Source organism: Nicotiana sylvestris, chromosome 2 (assembly GCF_000393655.2).
Source record: "Nicotiana sylvestris chromosome 2, ASM39365v2, whole genome shotgun sequence".
Classification (NCBI taxonomy): domain Eukaryota; kingdom Viridiplantae; phylum Streptophyta; class Magnoliopsida; order Solanales; family Solanaceae; genus Nicotiana; species Nicotiana sylvestris.
Genome location: NC_091058.1, coordinates 134,870,206 through 134,884,849, shown reverse-complemented (window position 1 = coordinate 134,884,849; position 14,644 = coordinate 134,870,206). Strand labels below are relative to the sequence as shown.

The following is a 14,644-nucleotide window of genomic DNA, read 5'->3' as shown; positions in this document are numbered from 1 at the left end:
TTAGTGTATAAACCAGTGGAACCTTCGCATTAAGTGGTGTCGTTGTGCCAATTAATGAACTAGGGGATGGACATAGTTGGTCCTTTGCAAACTGGACCCGGGAAGGTAGATTCATTTTTAGTTTTACTTGATTACTTCACTAAATGGATTAAAGCAGGTTTTTAACAAAATATTAGAGAACGCGAAGTGGTTGACTTCATATGGGACCACATAATCTGTCTATTTGGAATATCAAAGGAGATTTCTTATGACAACGGGCTGCAGTTTGTAGGTTCAAAAGTCACAAAGTTCTTGGAGGGGTTAAAGATCAAACGGACTACATCTTCATTGTACCACACAAGTGCTAACAGGCAGGCGAAGTGAACCAACAAGTTAATTATTCAAAACCTTAAAAAGAAGTTAGAAGATCTAAGGGTAAGTGGCTAGATGAGCTATCGGATATGTTGTGGGCATACCGGACTACAGCAAAGTTGAGCATGGGAGAAACACCATTTCCGCTCATATATAGTTCAGAAGCTTTGATACCGAAAGAGGTAGGGGAACTGACTTTAAGGTTTTCCCGGGCAAACGAAGCAGCAAACAACAAAGCATTACTGATCAAGTTAGATTTACTCAAGGAGCACCGGAAATTGGCATACATGAGGATGGTGGATCAAAAACAAATAATGCAAAGGTATTACAATCACAGAACGAATCTCCATTATTTTGAAATGGGAGATTTGGATTTAAGGAAGGTTACTCAAAGCACTCGGGAAGTCAACACCAGGAAGTTGCGACCAACAAGGGAAGGTCCATACCAGATTTCAGCTATCACTAGTATAGGATTATATGAATTAGAAAATCAAGATGGAGTTAATTTACCAATCAACTGGAACGTGACCCACCTCAAAAGGTCTATTGCTAAAGATCTTTGTTGGTACTGAAAGAATGTGATGCACTCTTTTTTGCTTCGACCAGTTTTTGTCATAATCGATTTTTTCTAATAAGGTTTTTAACAAGGCAACAACGTAAAGCATACTACAAAGGGAGTATCATCGTCAAAGGCAATACCTTCAATGTCAAGGCACTAAAAACCATGTAGCAAAACAATTGTGGATGGTTAAATAATATTTGGTTTGGAGGCAAGTCTCGCCTCCCAAAAAGGATTTTTTAACCGTTCACAAGTTGTCTCCACCGACGAGGCAGTAGAAAAGGCCTAAGGTGAACTAAAGACTTCAGGTGTTAAAATTCTCAAACTTAGCATTCGAACACTGGGGGAAGTAATACATGATACGACACCAAGAGTGCCACGAGTATCAGGACCGAGGACTGCATGACCAACTCTGTAGAAATAAGTTGTACAAGTTAGCCACATGTATTGGAAGCTTTATTTACTTAAGCAAATGAATGCATATGTACTTTTAATGATAGATGTAATAAAGAAAAGTCCTTTTGTTTATATCTTATTTCTTGTCCAAATGATAAGTTAATTTTTTTCCGTTGTTTGAAAGTTAACAAAAACTTTAAATGGTTGTGTCGGGTTGAATAGGAAACGTCCTCTTCAATATCACCGTAAATATAAGGGCCCTCTCTTATGAAACCCTCATAGTAAAAGGTATATTCAGGAAGTGTTATGCCCGGAATCAAATTCTATCGGTTGAAAAAATATACCCTAAGATTTAACTAAGCATAAAAAGTATATTTTTGCAATACACTTAAGTAAAACATTCTTTTATTTATTAAAATGCAAATCTCGATAAAACGTTTTGGCATAATTACAAAACACCAAAAGAAAAATTATACATAATTCTTTACTACCAGAACTCGAAGGGAGATGAGGGAAGCTCTCTAGTGGAATGAGGTTGTTCCCCTGCCAGTTCGAGGCTTTCATCCTCTTCTGTCTCCCCATCTTTACCCGAATACTCAGAACAAGTATTTGAGTAGATAGTTACAGTGGGTCCAGCAAAACGATTCTCACGAGCAGTTAACTCTAGTTCTCGGGCTTTGGCAATGCAATCATCAATACTAGCAATGCCCTCCTCCAAAGTCTTCCTCTTCATATGGTAAATAACATAAGTTTTCTCAAAACAACCATTTTATATTGTTCAATTTGTTGTAGCCGAGTCTTAGGCTCGTTCATCTGTACAACTTTTGCCTCCAGCATCGGGAGGCGCTTGACGAGCTGGTTTATTTCTGCCAAATGTCGATCCCGCTCGGAAGTAAGTACTTGTGTAATGATCGGACCGTCCATTTCATTAGTTACCGCTTTGTTTTCCCCATTTATGCCTCTTTATGTGTTGTTAAGTTGTATTTCATCATATCATGTTGGTTAATTTGGGTTCGGAGTGGTTTTGTAGAGGAATGAGACACTTAGTCTCCTTGGAGTAAGCTTAAGTTGGAAAAGTCAACCGGATATTAACTTATATGTAGAAGGTCTCGGATATAAATTTTAATGGTTCAGATAGCTTCGTTAGGTGATTTGGGACTTAGGAGTGTGATCATAATGTATTTTGGAGGCTCGTGGCAGATTTAGGCTTGAATTGGCAAAATTGGAAATTTGGCTTTTTCCGGTCGGCAGTGGAAATCTTGATATAGAGGGCGGATTGGGATTTCAGAAATTCGAGTAGGTCCGCTGTGTCATTTGGGACGTGCGTGCAAAATTTTAGGTCATTCGGATGAGGTTTGATAGGTTTTTGGATAGGTTGCGGAATTCGGAAATTTTGGAATCTTTAGGCTTGAATTCGAGGGTGTTTTGATATTTTGATATTGTTTTGAGTGTTCCGAAGGTTGGAATAAGTTTTAATAGTGATATGGGAATTGTTAGCATATTTGGTTGAGGTCTCGATGGCCTTGGGATGGATTTAGGTGGTTGACGGAAGGTTGGAGTGGATTTTGAGATGTAGAAATTTTTCTGCTTCTGTTGTTTCCGCACCTGCACATTGGGGACCGCAGGTGCGATGGTCGCAGATGTGGGAAGAGACCGCATATGCGGTTTTTGGCATCGTAGAAGCGGAAGGCGAGTTGCACCTGCGAGCCCGCAGGTACGGTGGTTTGATCACATGTGCGGATAGGGGATTTTAAATGAAAATCCACATAAGGGGAAATTTATCCGTAGATGCGTCATTGGTACCGCAAGTGCGGTTTTTGCTGCGCAAAAAATATAAATAGAGGCCTTCGCAAATTTGGTCATTTTTCCACCATTTGTATTCGGACTTAGAGCTTTTTGAGAGGAATTGAAGAGGGATTCAAGTGGTAACACTTGGAGGTAAGATTTTTGAACTCAACACTCGATCCTATGGTGATTTCTAAATTATTAGACATGAAATTAGTGGGATTTAAGGGTTAAAATTGAGGGATTAGGGCTTGAAATTGGAGAGTTTAAATTGGAGATTTGAGGTCCGATTTTGATATTCTTGGTATGTATAGACTCGTGGGAGGATAAGGATTCTTGAGATGTGATTGTTATCGAATTCCAAGACGTGGGGTCGGGTTTGGCCAATTTTGGGATTTTTGAGTTAATTTAATTACTTTCGCTTGGGCTTTGTCCCTTTAGCGCGTATAAATGTTATGATACCGATTTGGGTAGATTTGGAGCATTTGGAGGCCGAGTCGAGAGGCAAAGGAATCACAGGCTAGACTTTGGACCGGTTTGAGGTAAGTAATGATTGTAAATGTTGTCCTAAGGGTAGGAAACCCCAAATTTCACATTGTTGTGCTACTTTGAGGTGACACACACGCTAGATGACGAGCGTGTCGGCGTGCAATGTTGGGGATTGTGACTTGGTCCGTCCCGTACGACTATTAAGTCATGTATTTGATTGAAAACTATTTGATACTATTGTATTTTGGAAAGTATTACTATGTTTTGGGCTGAATGTCATATTTAGGCCTCGTGCCAACTATTTGGACCCTTAGGGACTTTTTACTCTTATTCCTCACTATTTTGACTTAATATTTGTACTCAATTATGCTGTGTTTTACCGATTTCACAACTCAGTCGCATTTACTCCACCTTGATAGTTTAAATGATATTTTGGGCTGAGCATCTTGTTTTACTGTTGCCCGAGTGGCTTGAGAGATTTCTGACTGAGTGAGGCCGAGGGCCTATGTTATGAGGATATCATGGGATCGGGTTGCGGGCCGTAGCATGTTGTACTGATTGTGATATATGAGAGGTCAAGGGACTTATTTATTATGCCACGAGATGTCTTGTTATAGCGCTTGGGCTGCAGGATCCCCTTCGGAGTCTGATCATCCCCAGTGAGCGCGGGTACCTAGTGTGAGTGATGTGATGTTTCCCGAGGGGCTGTTGTTGATTCATGTTGTTGCCCGAGGGGCTGATTACGAGAGATTGTGAGGTAGCACGTGGGGCTGGTTCTGTTGATATTTTGCCCGAGGGGCAATTTATAGTACATGTTTTGCCCGAGGGGCTGTTTACGTTTCTATCATTATTACTCACTGTTTCATCCCTTGTTTGAAACTATTGAAAAATGTTTTTTAAAAGAAAAGGTTTTGTTGAAACCGAGTTGTTATACAAGATAATTTATATCGATATTGTTTTGGAAATATATAGTATTTGTTGTGGTGCTATGACATGGACTTATCTATTTTCTTACTGCTCAGCTTTCATTTACTTTTATTACTTACTGAGTTGGTGCACTCACATTACTCCCTACACCTTGTGTGCAGATCCAAGAGTTGCGGGTTGCGATAGTGAGCATTGATCGTACATTCAGCAGGTCTCGGAGTCGACAAGGTAGCTGCATGGAATTCGCAACCCTGTTATTCTCCCTCATATCTTCCCTAGATTTATTTAGTATTGTCTTCCAGACTTTGTTAGACTTTATTGTATTGAGATAGAGTTGTAGTTGCTCGTGACTTGTGACACCCCAATGTCGGGCTTTTGTATTTATTCCGCACTGGTTATTTAGACTTATGTTATGAGATTTCTTGTTAAATCAATGGCTTAAAAATGACTTTTATAGAATAATGGTTTGATAGGAATTGTGTCGGCTGGCCTAGTTTCACGATAGGCGCCATCACGAATGGGTTAGTTTTAGGGTCGTGACAAGTTGGTATCAGAGCGTAGGTTATATAGGTTTCACGAGTCATGAGCAGGTTTAGTAGAGTCTTGCGGATCGGTATGGAGACGTCTATACTTATCCTCGAGAGGCTGCAGAACCTTTAGGAAAAACTTCATTTTCTTGAATTCCTGTCGTGCGAATCTGTTGATTATAGTAACTAAACTTCTATTATTCTATTCTCTCACAGATGGTGAGGACACGTGCTACCGGTTGTCACACCTCCTTTTTCACTACACCCCCGAGAAGGAGTGTATATGGGAGTTTTTTCCAACTTAAAGTGACAATCGAAACGGGATTATTTATTAAAAGATTTAGAGTCGCCACTTGGGATAATTTACGGTGTCCCAAGTCACCGGTTCAAATCACGAGTCGAGAAAAAGGTTGACTCTGTATTATAGTCCGCGAACCAGAAATCCGGGTAAGGAATTCTGTTAATCCGGGAGAAGGTGTTAGGCATTCCAGGATTCTGTGGTTCTAGCACGGTTGCTCAACTGTTATAATTGGCTTATTATCTGATTTTAATACATGTTTTAGCCTATGGTTCGATTTTAACTTTATAACCGCTTTTATTTAATTATTTTCAGGAAGATTGCAATGCTATTAAAACACGTCTTGGACCACGTCACATAAATGCACCTGCGGTCTTTGACATATTTTAACATTGTTGAGATCTGGATTTTGGTCACACAAATGCGCACCCGAGTTTAGGAAGGTAATATTATTAAAACAACGCGCCTAAAGAAACTACGCGTTTGCAACTTTGCAAGGGCCATGGAAATTTAACTAAATGGCATGCCTCGACTTCAAAGAATTCCGTTGTTAATTAAATGAGGGACGTGCATTTTAAGATTTTGTTCGGCACGACACGCCTCAAACTACTAAAAGAATTATTCCTAATTAGGCTTATAGAACTAATCTGTCGACCCTTTTAAATAACAAACACATTCTTAATTCTAACTTAACATGCGCTAAAATAACAAATCAACCAGTTCTAACCACGTTCCCTCAGCAACACGTAAATCCTACTGGGAATCAAAGAATCTGCCAACCAAACTCTTTAAAGCACAATCTCGCCTATGTAGATTTAACTCTAAGTCTCGATTTCACTTAGCTTCAACTACCACAAATTTGGGAAAAATATGACAGGAACTACAAATTAATTTCAACCATTAAAACCATCCCAACATAGATTGTACAAAAACATACCAACAATAACGAGAAGAACAAAAACAAAATAGCAACCAAATTCTCATGCGCACAGTGACTTCATACGTTACAACCATGTTTCGTGGAAATTACAGTGAACTCAAATGAAGCTACCAATAAACAACTTTTGAATACACCATCGTGGAAGAGCAAATCTCATAACTGAAGCTTCCAAATAAATTATAGCAAAATGTAAGGGATAACAGAGTAAATAATGCACCTGAAATGAATATTTCAACCTCTCAAATGTTCAACAGTTACACGAGCAAAAATGAAACAGTGGATGCAATGGAACTCGAATCAGACAGTAGCTCGGACAGAACCTCAAACGGACTTCGACCAGACCTTGAAACTCGTTGGACTCTTGCCGGATTCAACTCAACTGAGCTTGGACGACAGTTTTAGATGTCATAAGGGCTGGTCTATGCCGGAGTTCGATTGTTGCTTATTTTTTGGTGATTCGGCGGAGTTTCTCAGCCATGGCTGTTGCTGGATCTTCTAGGGTGCTGGTCGCTTTTTGGTTAGGAAGCTGACAAAGAATCAGAACGGATAGAGGGTCTGATTTGGTGTGGAGATGTGGCTGTTGATGGGTGCGTTGAGAGGTGAGCTCTATTGGTGTTTGGAGGTAGGGTGCGACGAGGAAGGTGAAGTTCCGGGGGGTGTGTCTATTGCAGCTGTAGCTCTCCCCTTAGGCATTGTTTTTTTTGTTCTTTAGCTCATTGTAGGCGTTCCCCTAGGTATAGAGTGTAGGGTGTAGCTATATATGAAAGGTTTTAGGTTTAGGGGTATGGGTTTTGTGCTACTGGGCTTTGAAATTGGGCCAAAGACTAGATAAAAAATTACAAAGTTTATAAAGACGGGATAAACCAATCCGACACTAATTCCTTCTTCTAAACTTATATACAATTATAATATAAAAACATAAAACTAATTTTGTGATTAAACTAAACTATATTAAGACATAAAACTATTTTTGGTATTTTCAAAATTATATAAAAATAAAAACAAGGTACTATTTATGAAAGATATATAAACTAAAAGCGACTAAAAAGGAGAATTATTTTTGTAATTTTCATTTTTCTTGTAATAAAATAAGGTAAGAGAATCAAAATGAGTTGAAATAGCTATATTAGGCCTAAACTAAATATTTACACGCTAAAATATATAAAATCTTGGGGAGGGTCAAAAATCACATATCTACAGCAGCCCCTCTTTGACGGGAAATACAAAGTATTTTCAGTCAAAGAACAACTAGGCAGGTTTTTTGATCCGACCCTTATTTGGAGAGACTAAAACTAAGAGAGAGGGGAATGTGACCGAGCCCTGGTATCTGAGCTGCCTACATATCCTTAGCTATAAAGGAATCAGGCCACGTGTAGTTTAGAGATTAGTGAGATGATGGAGTATGCCGAGGTGGAGAGCCAGTCGAGGTGTCGTTCCGCCGAGGTTCCGGTTCGCGGTCATATTATTACATCAAAATAAAAAAATAAAATAAAAAAATTAACTAAGCCTATCAACTATGAGTTACAAGATTCCTATCTATAAGTCTTCTGAAACTTGATCTTGAGTCTTGAATGGTTCTTCATGCAGAATTTGGATTTGAACCTTGACGCTTTCTAGTTGCAGGTGCTAGTTCCCCCTTCTTCAGCTTTTCGGATCAAGACCGGGAATGCAGTGCTTGTGACCTCGGTCATGTCTTGAGCAGCTCACATCTTTCATCAACTTCTGCATTTGGATTCACTTCTTGCCTTTCTTTTTTTATTATTATTCTGGATTGTGACTAACTTCTGTTGATCATCTAGGACTGTTGACTCGCATTCCTACCGTGAGCTTCTTTTGTTGCTGACTTGAATTGCATTCTGAAGTGAATTCCCTTGTTTTCCAGGTAGGTGCCTGATTGCCACATCTTGAACAGTCTTCCTTCGGAACTACTTTTCCTTGAAACTTGAATTGTCTTCCCTTGTTCTCTAGGTGGGCGCCTGATTACTGAAACTTTCTGTGTTTCATTGTTCTCCAGGTGGGCTCCTGATTGCTGAACTTGAAATGTATTCCCTTGTTCTCCAGGTGGGCGCCTGATTGCTGACCTTGAAATGTATTCCCTTGTTCTTCTGGTGGGTGCCTGATTGCTGAACTTGAAAGTGTATTCCCTTGTTTTCCAGGTGGGAGCCTGATTGCTTAACTTAAAATGTATTCCCTTATTATTCAAGTGGGCGCCTGATTGCTGAACTTGAAATGTATTCCCTTATTATTCAAGTGGGCGCCTGATTGCTGAACTTGAAATGTATTCCCTTGTTCTTTAGGTGGGCGTCTGATTGTTGAACTTGAAAGTGTATTCCCTTATTCTCCAGGTGGGCGCCTGATTGCCAAACTTGAAATGTATTCCCTTGTTCTCCAGGTGGGCGCCTGAATGCTGAACTTGAATTGTATTCCCTTGTTCTTCAGGTGGGCGCCAGATCGCTGAACTTGAAAGTGTATTGCTTTGTTCTCCCGGTGGGCGCCTGATTGCCAAGACTTGAAATGTGTTCCCTTGTTCTCCAGGTGGGCGCCTGATTGCTGAACTTGAAATGTATTCCCTTGTTCTTCAGGTGGGCACCTGATTGCTGAACTTGAAAGTGTATTCCCTTGTTCTTCAGGTGGGCGCCTGATTGTTGAACTTGAAATGTACTCCCTTGTTCTTCAGGTGGACGCCTGATTGCTAAACTTGAAAGTGTATTCCCTTGTTCTTCAGGTGGGCACCTGATTGCCAAGACTTGAAATGTGTTCCCTTGTTTTTCAGGTGGCTTCCTGATTACTGAAACTTGAATGTATTCCCTTGTTCTCCAGGTGGGCGCCTGATTTCAACAAAAATAGACAAAAACAAAGAAAATTTTCTGCCCCAGTTTGGCATGTTACCAAATATCAGTAAGAACTTGAAAACTGAAACTTGAACTATACTCCCTTGTTCTCCAGGTGGGCGCCTGATTGCTGAACTTTAAAAATGTATTCCCTTGTTCTCCAGGTGGGCGCCTGATTACCAAAACTTGAAATGTATTCCCTTGTTCTTTAGGTGGGCGCCTGATTGCTGAATTTGAAATGTATTCCCTTGTTCTTCAGGTGGGCGCCTGATTGCTGAACTTGAAATGTATTCCCTTGTTTTTCAGGTGGGCGCCTGATTGCTAAAACTTGAAATGTATTCCCTTATTTTCCAGGTGGGTGCCTGATTACGGAACTTGAAAATGTATTCCCTTGTTTTCTAGGTGGGCGCCTGACTTCCACAAAATAAATAAAACAAAGAAAACGTCTGCCCCGGTTTGATGCTGGGCACATTGAATCATGTTACAAAATATCTCTATGAATTTGAAAGCTAAATCCCATTATCCAGGAGGGTCCTGAAAACTCCTAGTTAAATGACGGCTTTAAAAATCTAAATCATATCTTCTAAAGGTGTTACTCCTGATACATCATGTTATCTAAGAAAGTCTTAAACTACATCCCATTATCCAGGTAGGTCCTGACAACAAAAAATTAAATCCCATTATCCAGGAGGGTCCTGAAACCTTAAAACTAAATCTCATTATCCAAGCGGGTCCTGAACACCTAAAACTAAATCTCATTATCCAGGCGGGTCCTGAACACCTAAAACTAAATCCCATTATCCATGAGGGTCCTAAAATTTAAAATCAAATCTCATCTTAAGGGTGAAAATTTCAGAGCTAAATTCAACTTCCTAACGGTGAAACTTATGCTAAATCTTAGCATCTAAGGGAGGTATTAAACTATGTCCCATTATTCAAGAGGGTCCTTAAATTTCAAATTGAATCATATCCTAAGCATGAAAACTTCGAATCCAAACTTATATTTCCTCAAGGTAGAGCCTAGCTAGATCTTGTTACTCATGAACGTTTTAAATTTTAACTAAGTCTCATTGTCCAGGAGGGTCCTGAGAATTTTTAAGATTAAACCCCATTATCCAAGAGGGCCCTGAAATTTTAAAATTAAATCTCATTATCTAGGAGGGTCCTAAAAATTTTAAAAACTAAATCCATTATCCAGGAGGGTCCTGAAAAATTTTAAATTAAATCCCATTATCTAGGAGGGTCCTGAAAATTTAAAACTAGATCCCATTATCCAGGGGGGTCCTGAAAACATAAAAAACTAAATCCCATTATCCAGGAGGGTCCTGAAAATTTTAAATTAAATCCAATTATCCATGAGGGTCCTGAAAATTTAAAAACTAGATCTCATTATCCAGGAGGGTCCTGAAAACTTAAAACTAAATCTCATTATCCAGGAGGGTCTTGAAAACTTAAAAACTAAATCCCATTATCCAGGAGGGTCCTGAAAATTTTAAATTAAATCTCAATATCCAGGAGGGTCCTGAAAACTTAAAAACTAAATTCCATTATCCAGGACGGTCCTGAAAATTTTAAATTAAATCTCATTATCCAAGAGGGTCCTGAGAATTTAAAAACTAGATCCCATTATCCAGGAAGGTCCTGAAAACTTAAAAATTAAATCCCATTATTTAGGAGGGTCCTAAAAATTTTAAATTAAATCCCATTATCCAGGCGGGTCCTGAGAATTTTTAAGATTAAACCTTATTATCCAGGAGGGCCCAGAAATTTTAAAATTAAATCCCATTATCCAAGAGGGTCCTGAAAATTTAAAAACTAAATCCCATTATCTAGGAGGGTCCTAAAAATTTAAAATTAAATCCCATTATCCAGGAGGGTCCTGAGAATTTAAAAACTAAATCCTATTATCCAGGAGGGTCCTGAGAATTTAAAAACTAAATCACATTATCCATAAGGGTCCTGAGAACTTTTAAAATTAAATCACATTATCCATGAGGGTCCTGAAAACTTAAAAACTAAATCTCATTATCCAGGAGGGCTCTGAGAACTTTTAAAACTAAATACCATTATCCAGGAGGGTCCTGAAAATTTAAAACTAAATCCCATTATCCTGGAGGGTCCTGAAAACTTAAAAACTAAATCTCATTATCCAGGAGGGTCCTGAGAATTTTAAATTAAATCTCATTATCCAGGAGGGTCTTGAGAATTTAATAACTAAATCTCATTATCCATGAATGTCCTGAAAACTTAAAAACTAAATCCCATTATCCAGGAGGGTCTTGAGAATTTAAAAACTAAATTCCATTATCCAGGAGGGTCCTGAAAATTTAAAATTAAATCCCATTATCTAGGAGGGCCTTGAAATTTTAAAATTAAATCTCATTATCCAGGAGGGTCCTGAAAACTTAAAAACTAAATCCCATTATCCAGGAGGGTCCTAAAGATTTAAAAACTAAATCTCATTATCCAGGAGGGTCCTGAAGATTTAAAAACTAAATCTCATTATCCAGGAGGGTCCTGAGAATTTAAAAACTAAATCTCATTATCCAGGAGGGTCCTGAGAATTTAAAAATTAAATCCCATTATCTAGGAGGGTCCTGAAAACTTAAAACTAAATCCCATTATCCAGGAGGGTCTTGAGAACTTTTAAAATTAAATCCCATTATCAATGAGGGTCCTGAAAATTTAAAACTAAATCCCATTATCCAGGAGGGTCCTGAAAACTTAAAAACTAAATCCCATTATCCAGGAGGGTCCTGAAGATTTAAAAACTAAATCTCATTATCCAGGAGGGTCCTGAGAATTTAAAAACGAAATCTCATTATCCTGGAGGGTCCTGAGAATTTAAAAATTAAATCTCATTATCTAGGAGGGTCCTGAAAACTTAAAAACTAAATTCCATTATCCAGGAGTCCTGAGAACTTTTAAAATTACAGTGCTGAAAATTTAAAACTAAATCCCATTATCCAGGAGGGTCTTGAAAACTTAAAAACTAAATCCCATTATCCAGGAGGATCCTGAGAATTTTAAATTAAATCTCATTATCCAGGAGGGTCCTAAGAATTTAAAAACTAAATCCCATTATCCAGATAGGTCCTGAAAACTTAAAAACTAAATCCCATCATCCAGGAGGGTCCTGAGAATTTAAAAACTAAATCACATTATCCAGGAGAGTCCTGAAAACTCCTAATTGAGTTCTATCCTTAACATGCAAATTTCTAAAGCAACTTATATTTCTTTGGGATACATTTATGCTAGATTATGCTACTCACGATTGTTTTGAATTTTAAACTAGGTCCCATTTTCCAGGAGGGTCCTGAGAATTTCAAATTAAATCTCATTATCCAGGAGGGTCCTGAAAATCACAAGTCAAACCTGTCTGGTGCTTGCTTTTCCCCCTTACGGAGGGTTCCTCCGAAACAATCTAAATTTTTTGCCCCTGTTTCAGATCAAAGAAAAATCTTGTCAGTTTAAAAATATGGTGGTTGGTTTGTGGCCTTGACTTTGAGGGCGATTTCTCCTTCAATTCCCATGATAGCTTTGATTTCCACTCGAAGACCTTACTTGTTTATTGACTGACCGCTTTCTCCGTCACCCTTATCACAGAAAATACCTCTTCCCCGTTCAGACCCAATACCCTCTATCTGTTGCATTGCTCATGAACTAACATTTACCAAACCTTTGTGTCTCACATGAATCCCAAAGCACGTCAATTGCCACTCACTTATTGTGTATGTTGTTCTTTCTTGACTTAAACCACTGGCCTTGGCCTTGAGGTCTATTGCTCCTTCACTTGCCATGATAACTTTGATTTCTGCTTGGAAGATCTTGCTTGTCCCTGGTTAACCACTTTCTTTCTCAATCTTATCACAAAAAATACCTTTGATCCGTTCACCCTACATCCTCCATTTGTTGCATTGTTCATGAATTGATATATACCAAACCTTTGTATTTCACATGAATCCCAAAGCATGTTGATTGTTACCAACTCAGTGTGCACGTCGTTCTTTCCTAACTTATGCCATTTTGATGTGCTGGCCAGATCCCGTTTTATGAAATTGGAAAGCTGGTGGCAAATTTTGAAGTCATTTCTCACCTATTTTGACCGAACAGACTCAACAAGAGGAAGTAAACAAGACAAAAGGAACAGAGTAAAGGACAAAGGAAAGAGATGATCCCTAACAAGAAAACTACAAAGTAGAAACCTATCATATGTGGATACCAACTCTAATGACCAGGACATGCACATGTGGCCTATTCTATTGAGCAAGTCTGATGTTCAACTCCTGTTATACCTCTAAACCATGAAACTGGGATTCCATGCTCCAATTATCCAATCTGATTCATAATCCTTATTCGACTTGTAATGCCCGAAGGGTTTTCACCATCAAGCCTTCTCATTTTGTTCTTTCTCTCAACTTACTGTCGCCTTACGGTGCCCGCGAGGGTTTTCACCAATAACACTCTCTCATTCTTTTTATTTCTCTCAGCTCCCATCGCCTTACGGTGCCCGTGAGGGTTTTCATCAATAAGACTCTCTCATTTTCATTATTTTTCCGCTTGGACCAGAGTGTTGCCCCTGATACGAATTCCCTCTCCTTGCTTGACTTGGCATCTCTCGAAGACTGATCAGAAGGTCTTTCTTTGGACCGTAATGTGAGCTTTTGGATAGGGTTAAAAAGAAAGGATATCAAAGGCTCAAAACAATTCACATGGGTTCAAAATTACAACTTTCAGAATCAGATTTCTTACAACAACCACAACTTCTACCCCAGTTTCTTTCTTGGGGACTTTTGGATTTTTATTTCGATGAGACCGAACTGTGAGGCTGCCTACGTATCCTTAAAAGGAATCAGGTCGAACGTAGTTCACGTAAACTTTTGTTTTTGTTTTTCCTTTTGTTTTGTTTTCTCTTCCTTTTTCCTTTACTTTTTCCTCTCTTTTTTATTTTCTTTTCTTTTCTTTACTCTTTTTCCATATTTCATTCTCTTTTTCTCTCTTTTTTCTTTTCTCTCCCTATTTCTGTATCACATTTCTAAACTCTGCTTCTGATTCTAAAAGAGAGATATGAAAGAAAATAAATAAGGTTCAAAGGTGACAAAGGATAAAGTGTTTAGATAGCAGAATAAAATGCCTTCGTCATTCCAATCTTCAAAGTATGCCAAACACAAACAACACAATTAAACAAACCAAAGAAATCATACGTAATATCTTTTGACTTCATCAGAATTGATAGCCATATCTACACATTTGCCTTCTATATTTGTTAAATACAAAGCACCATTGGACAACACTCTTGTTACCACGAACGGCCCCTGCCAATTTGGGGCAAACTTGTTTTTAGCTTCAACCTGATCTGGCAGGATGCGTTTCAATAGTGTTTCTTTATGTTCTATCTGCCCCAGTTTTCACAATTCGGGCTTGAAGTGATCTCAAAATGCCTTTATTTTTTTCCCTCAAATGTCCCTATCATCTTCAAAATTGTTTCATTGCTTCATGACTAAACTAACTTTTTAAGACCAGGCTGAGAATTACGAGTGC

At 38.6% G+C, this 14,644-nt stretch overlaps 1 protein-coding gene across 1 annotated transcript; it reads left to right on the top strand.

Annotated features, from left to right (window-relative positions):
- Positions 1-440: 440 nt before the first annotated feature.
- LOC138885638 (uncharacterized) lies at positions 441-923 on the top strand. The gene has a single exon (XM_070166608.1). It carries the CDS (start codon positions 441-443, stop codon positions 921-923), a length of 483 nt encoding a protein of 160 aa, XP_070022709.1.
- The last annotated feature ends 13,721 nt before the right edge of the window (positions 924-14,644 follow it).

What these genes read in the sequence shown, in the direction of transcription:
- LOC138885638 (XM_070166608.1), top strand. Translation starts at nt 441, where the DNA reads ATGTTGTGGGCATACCGGACTACAGCAAAGTTGAGCATGGGAGAAACA.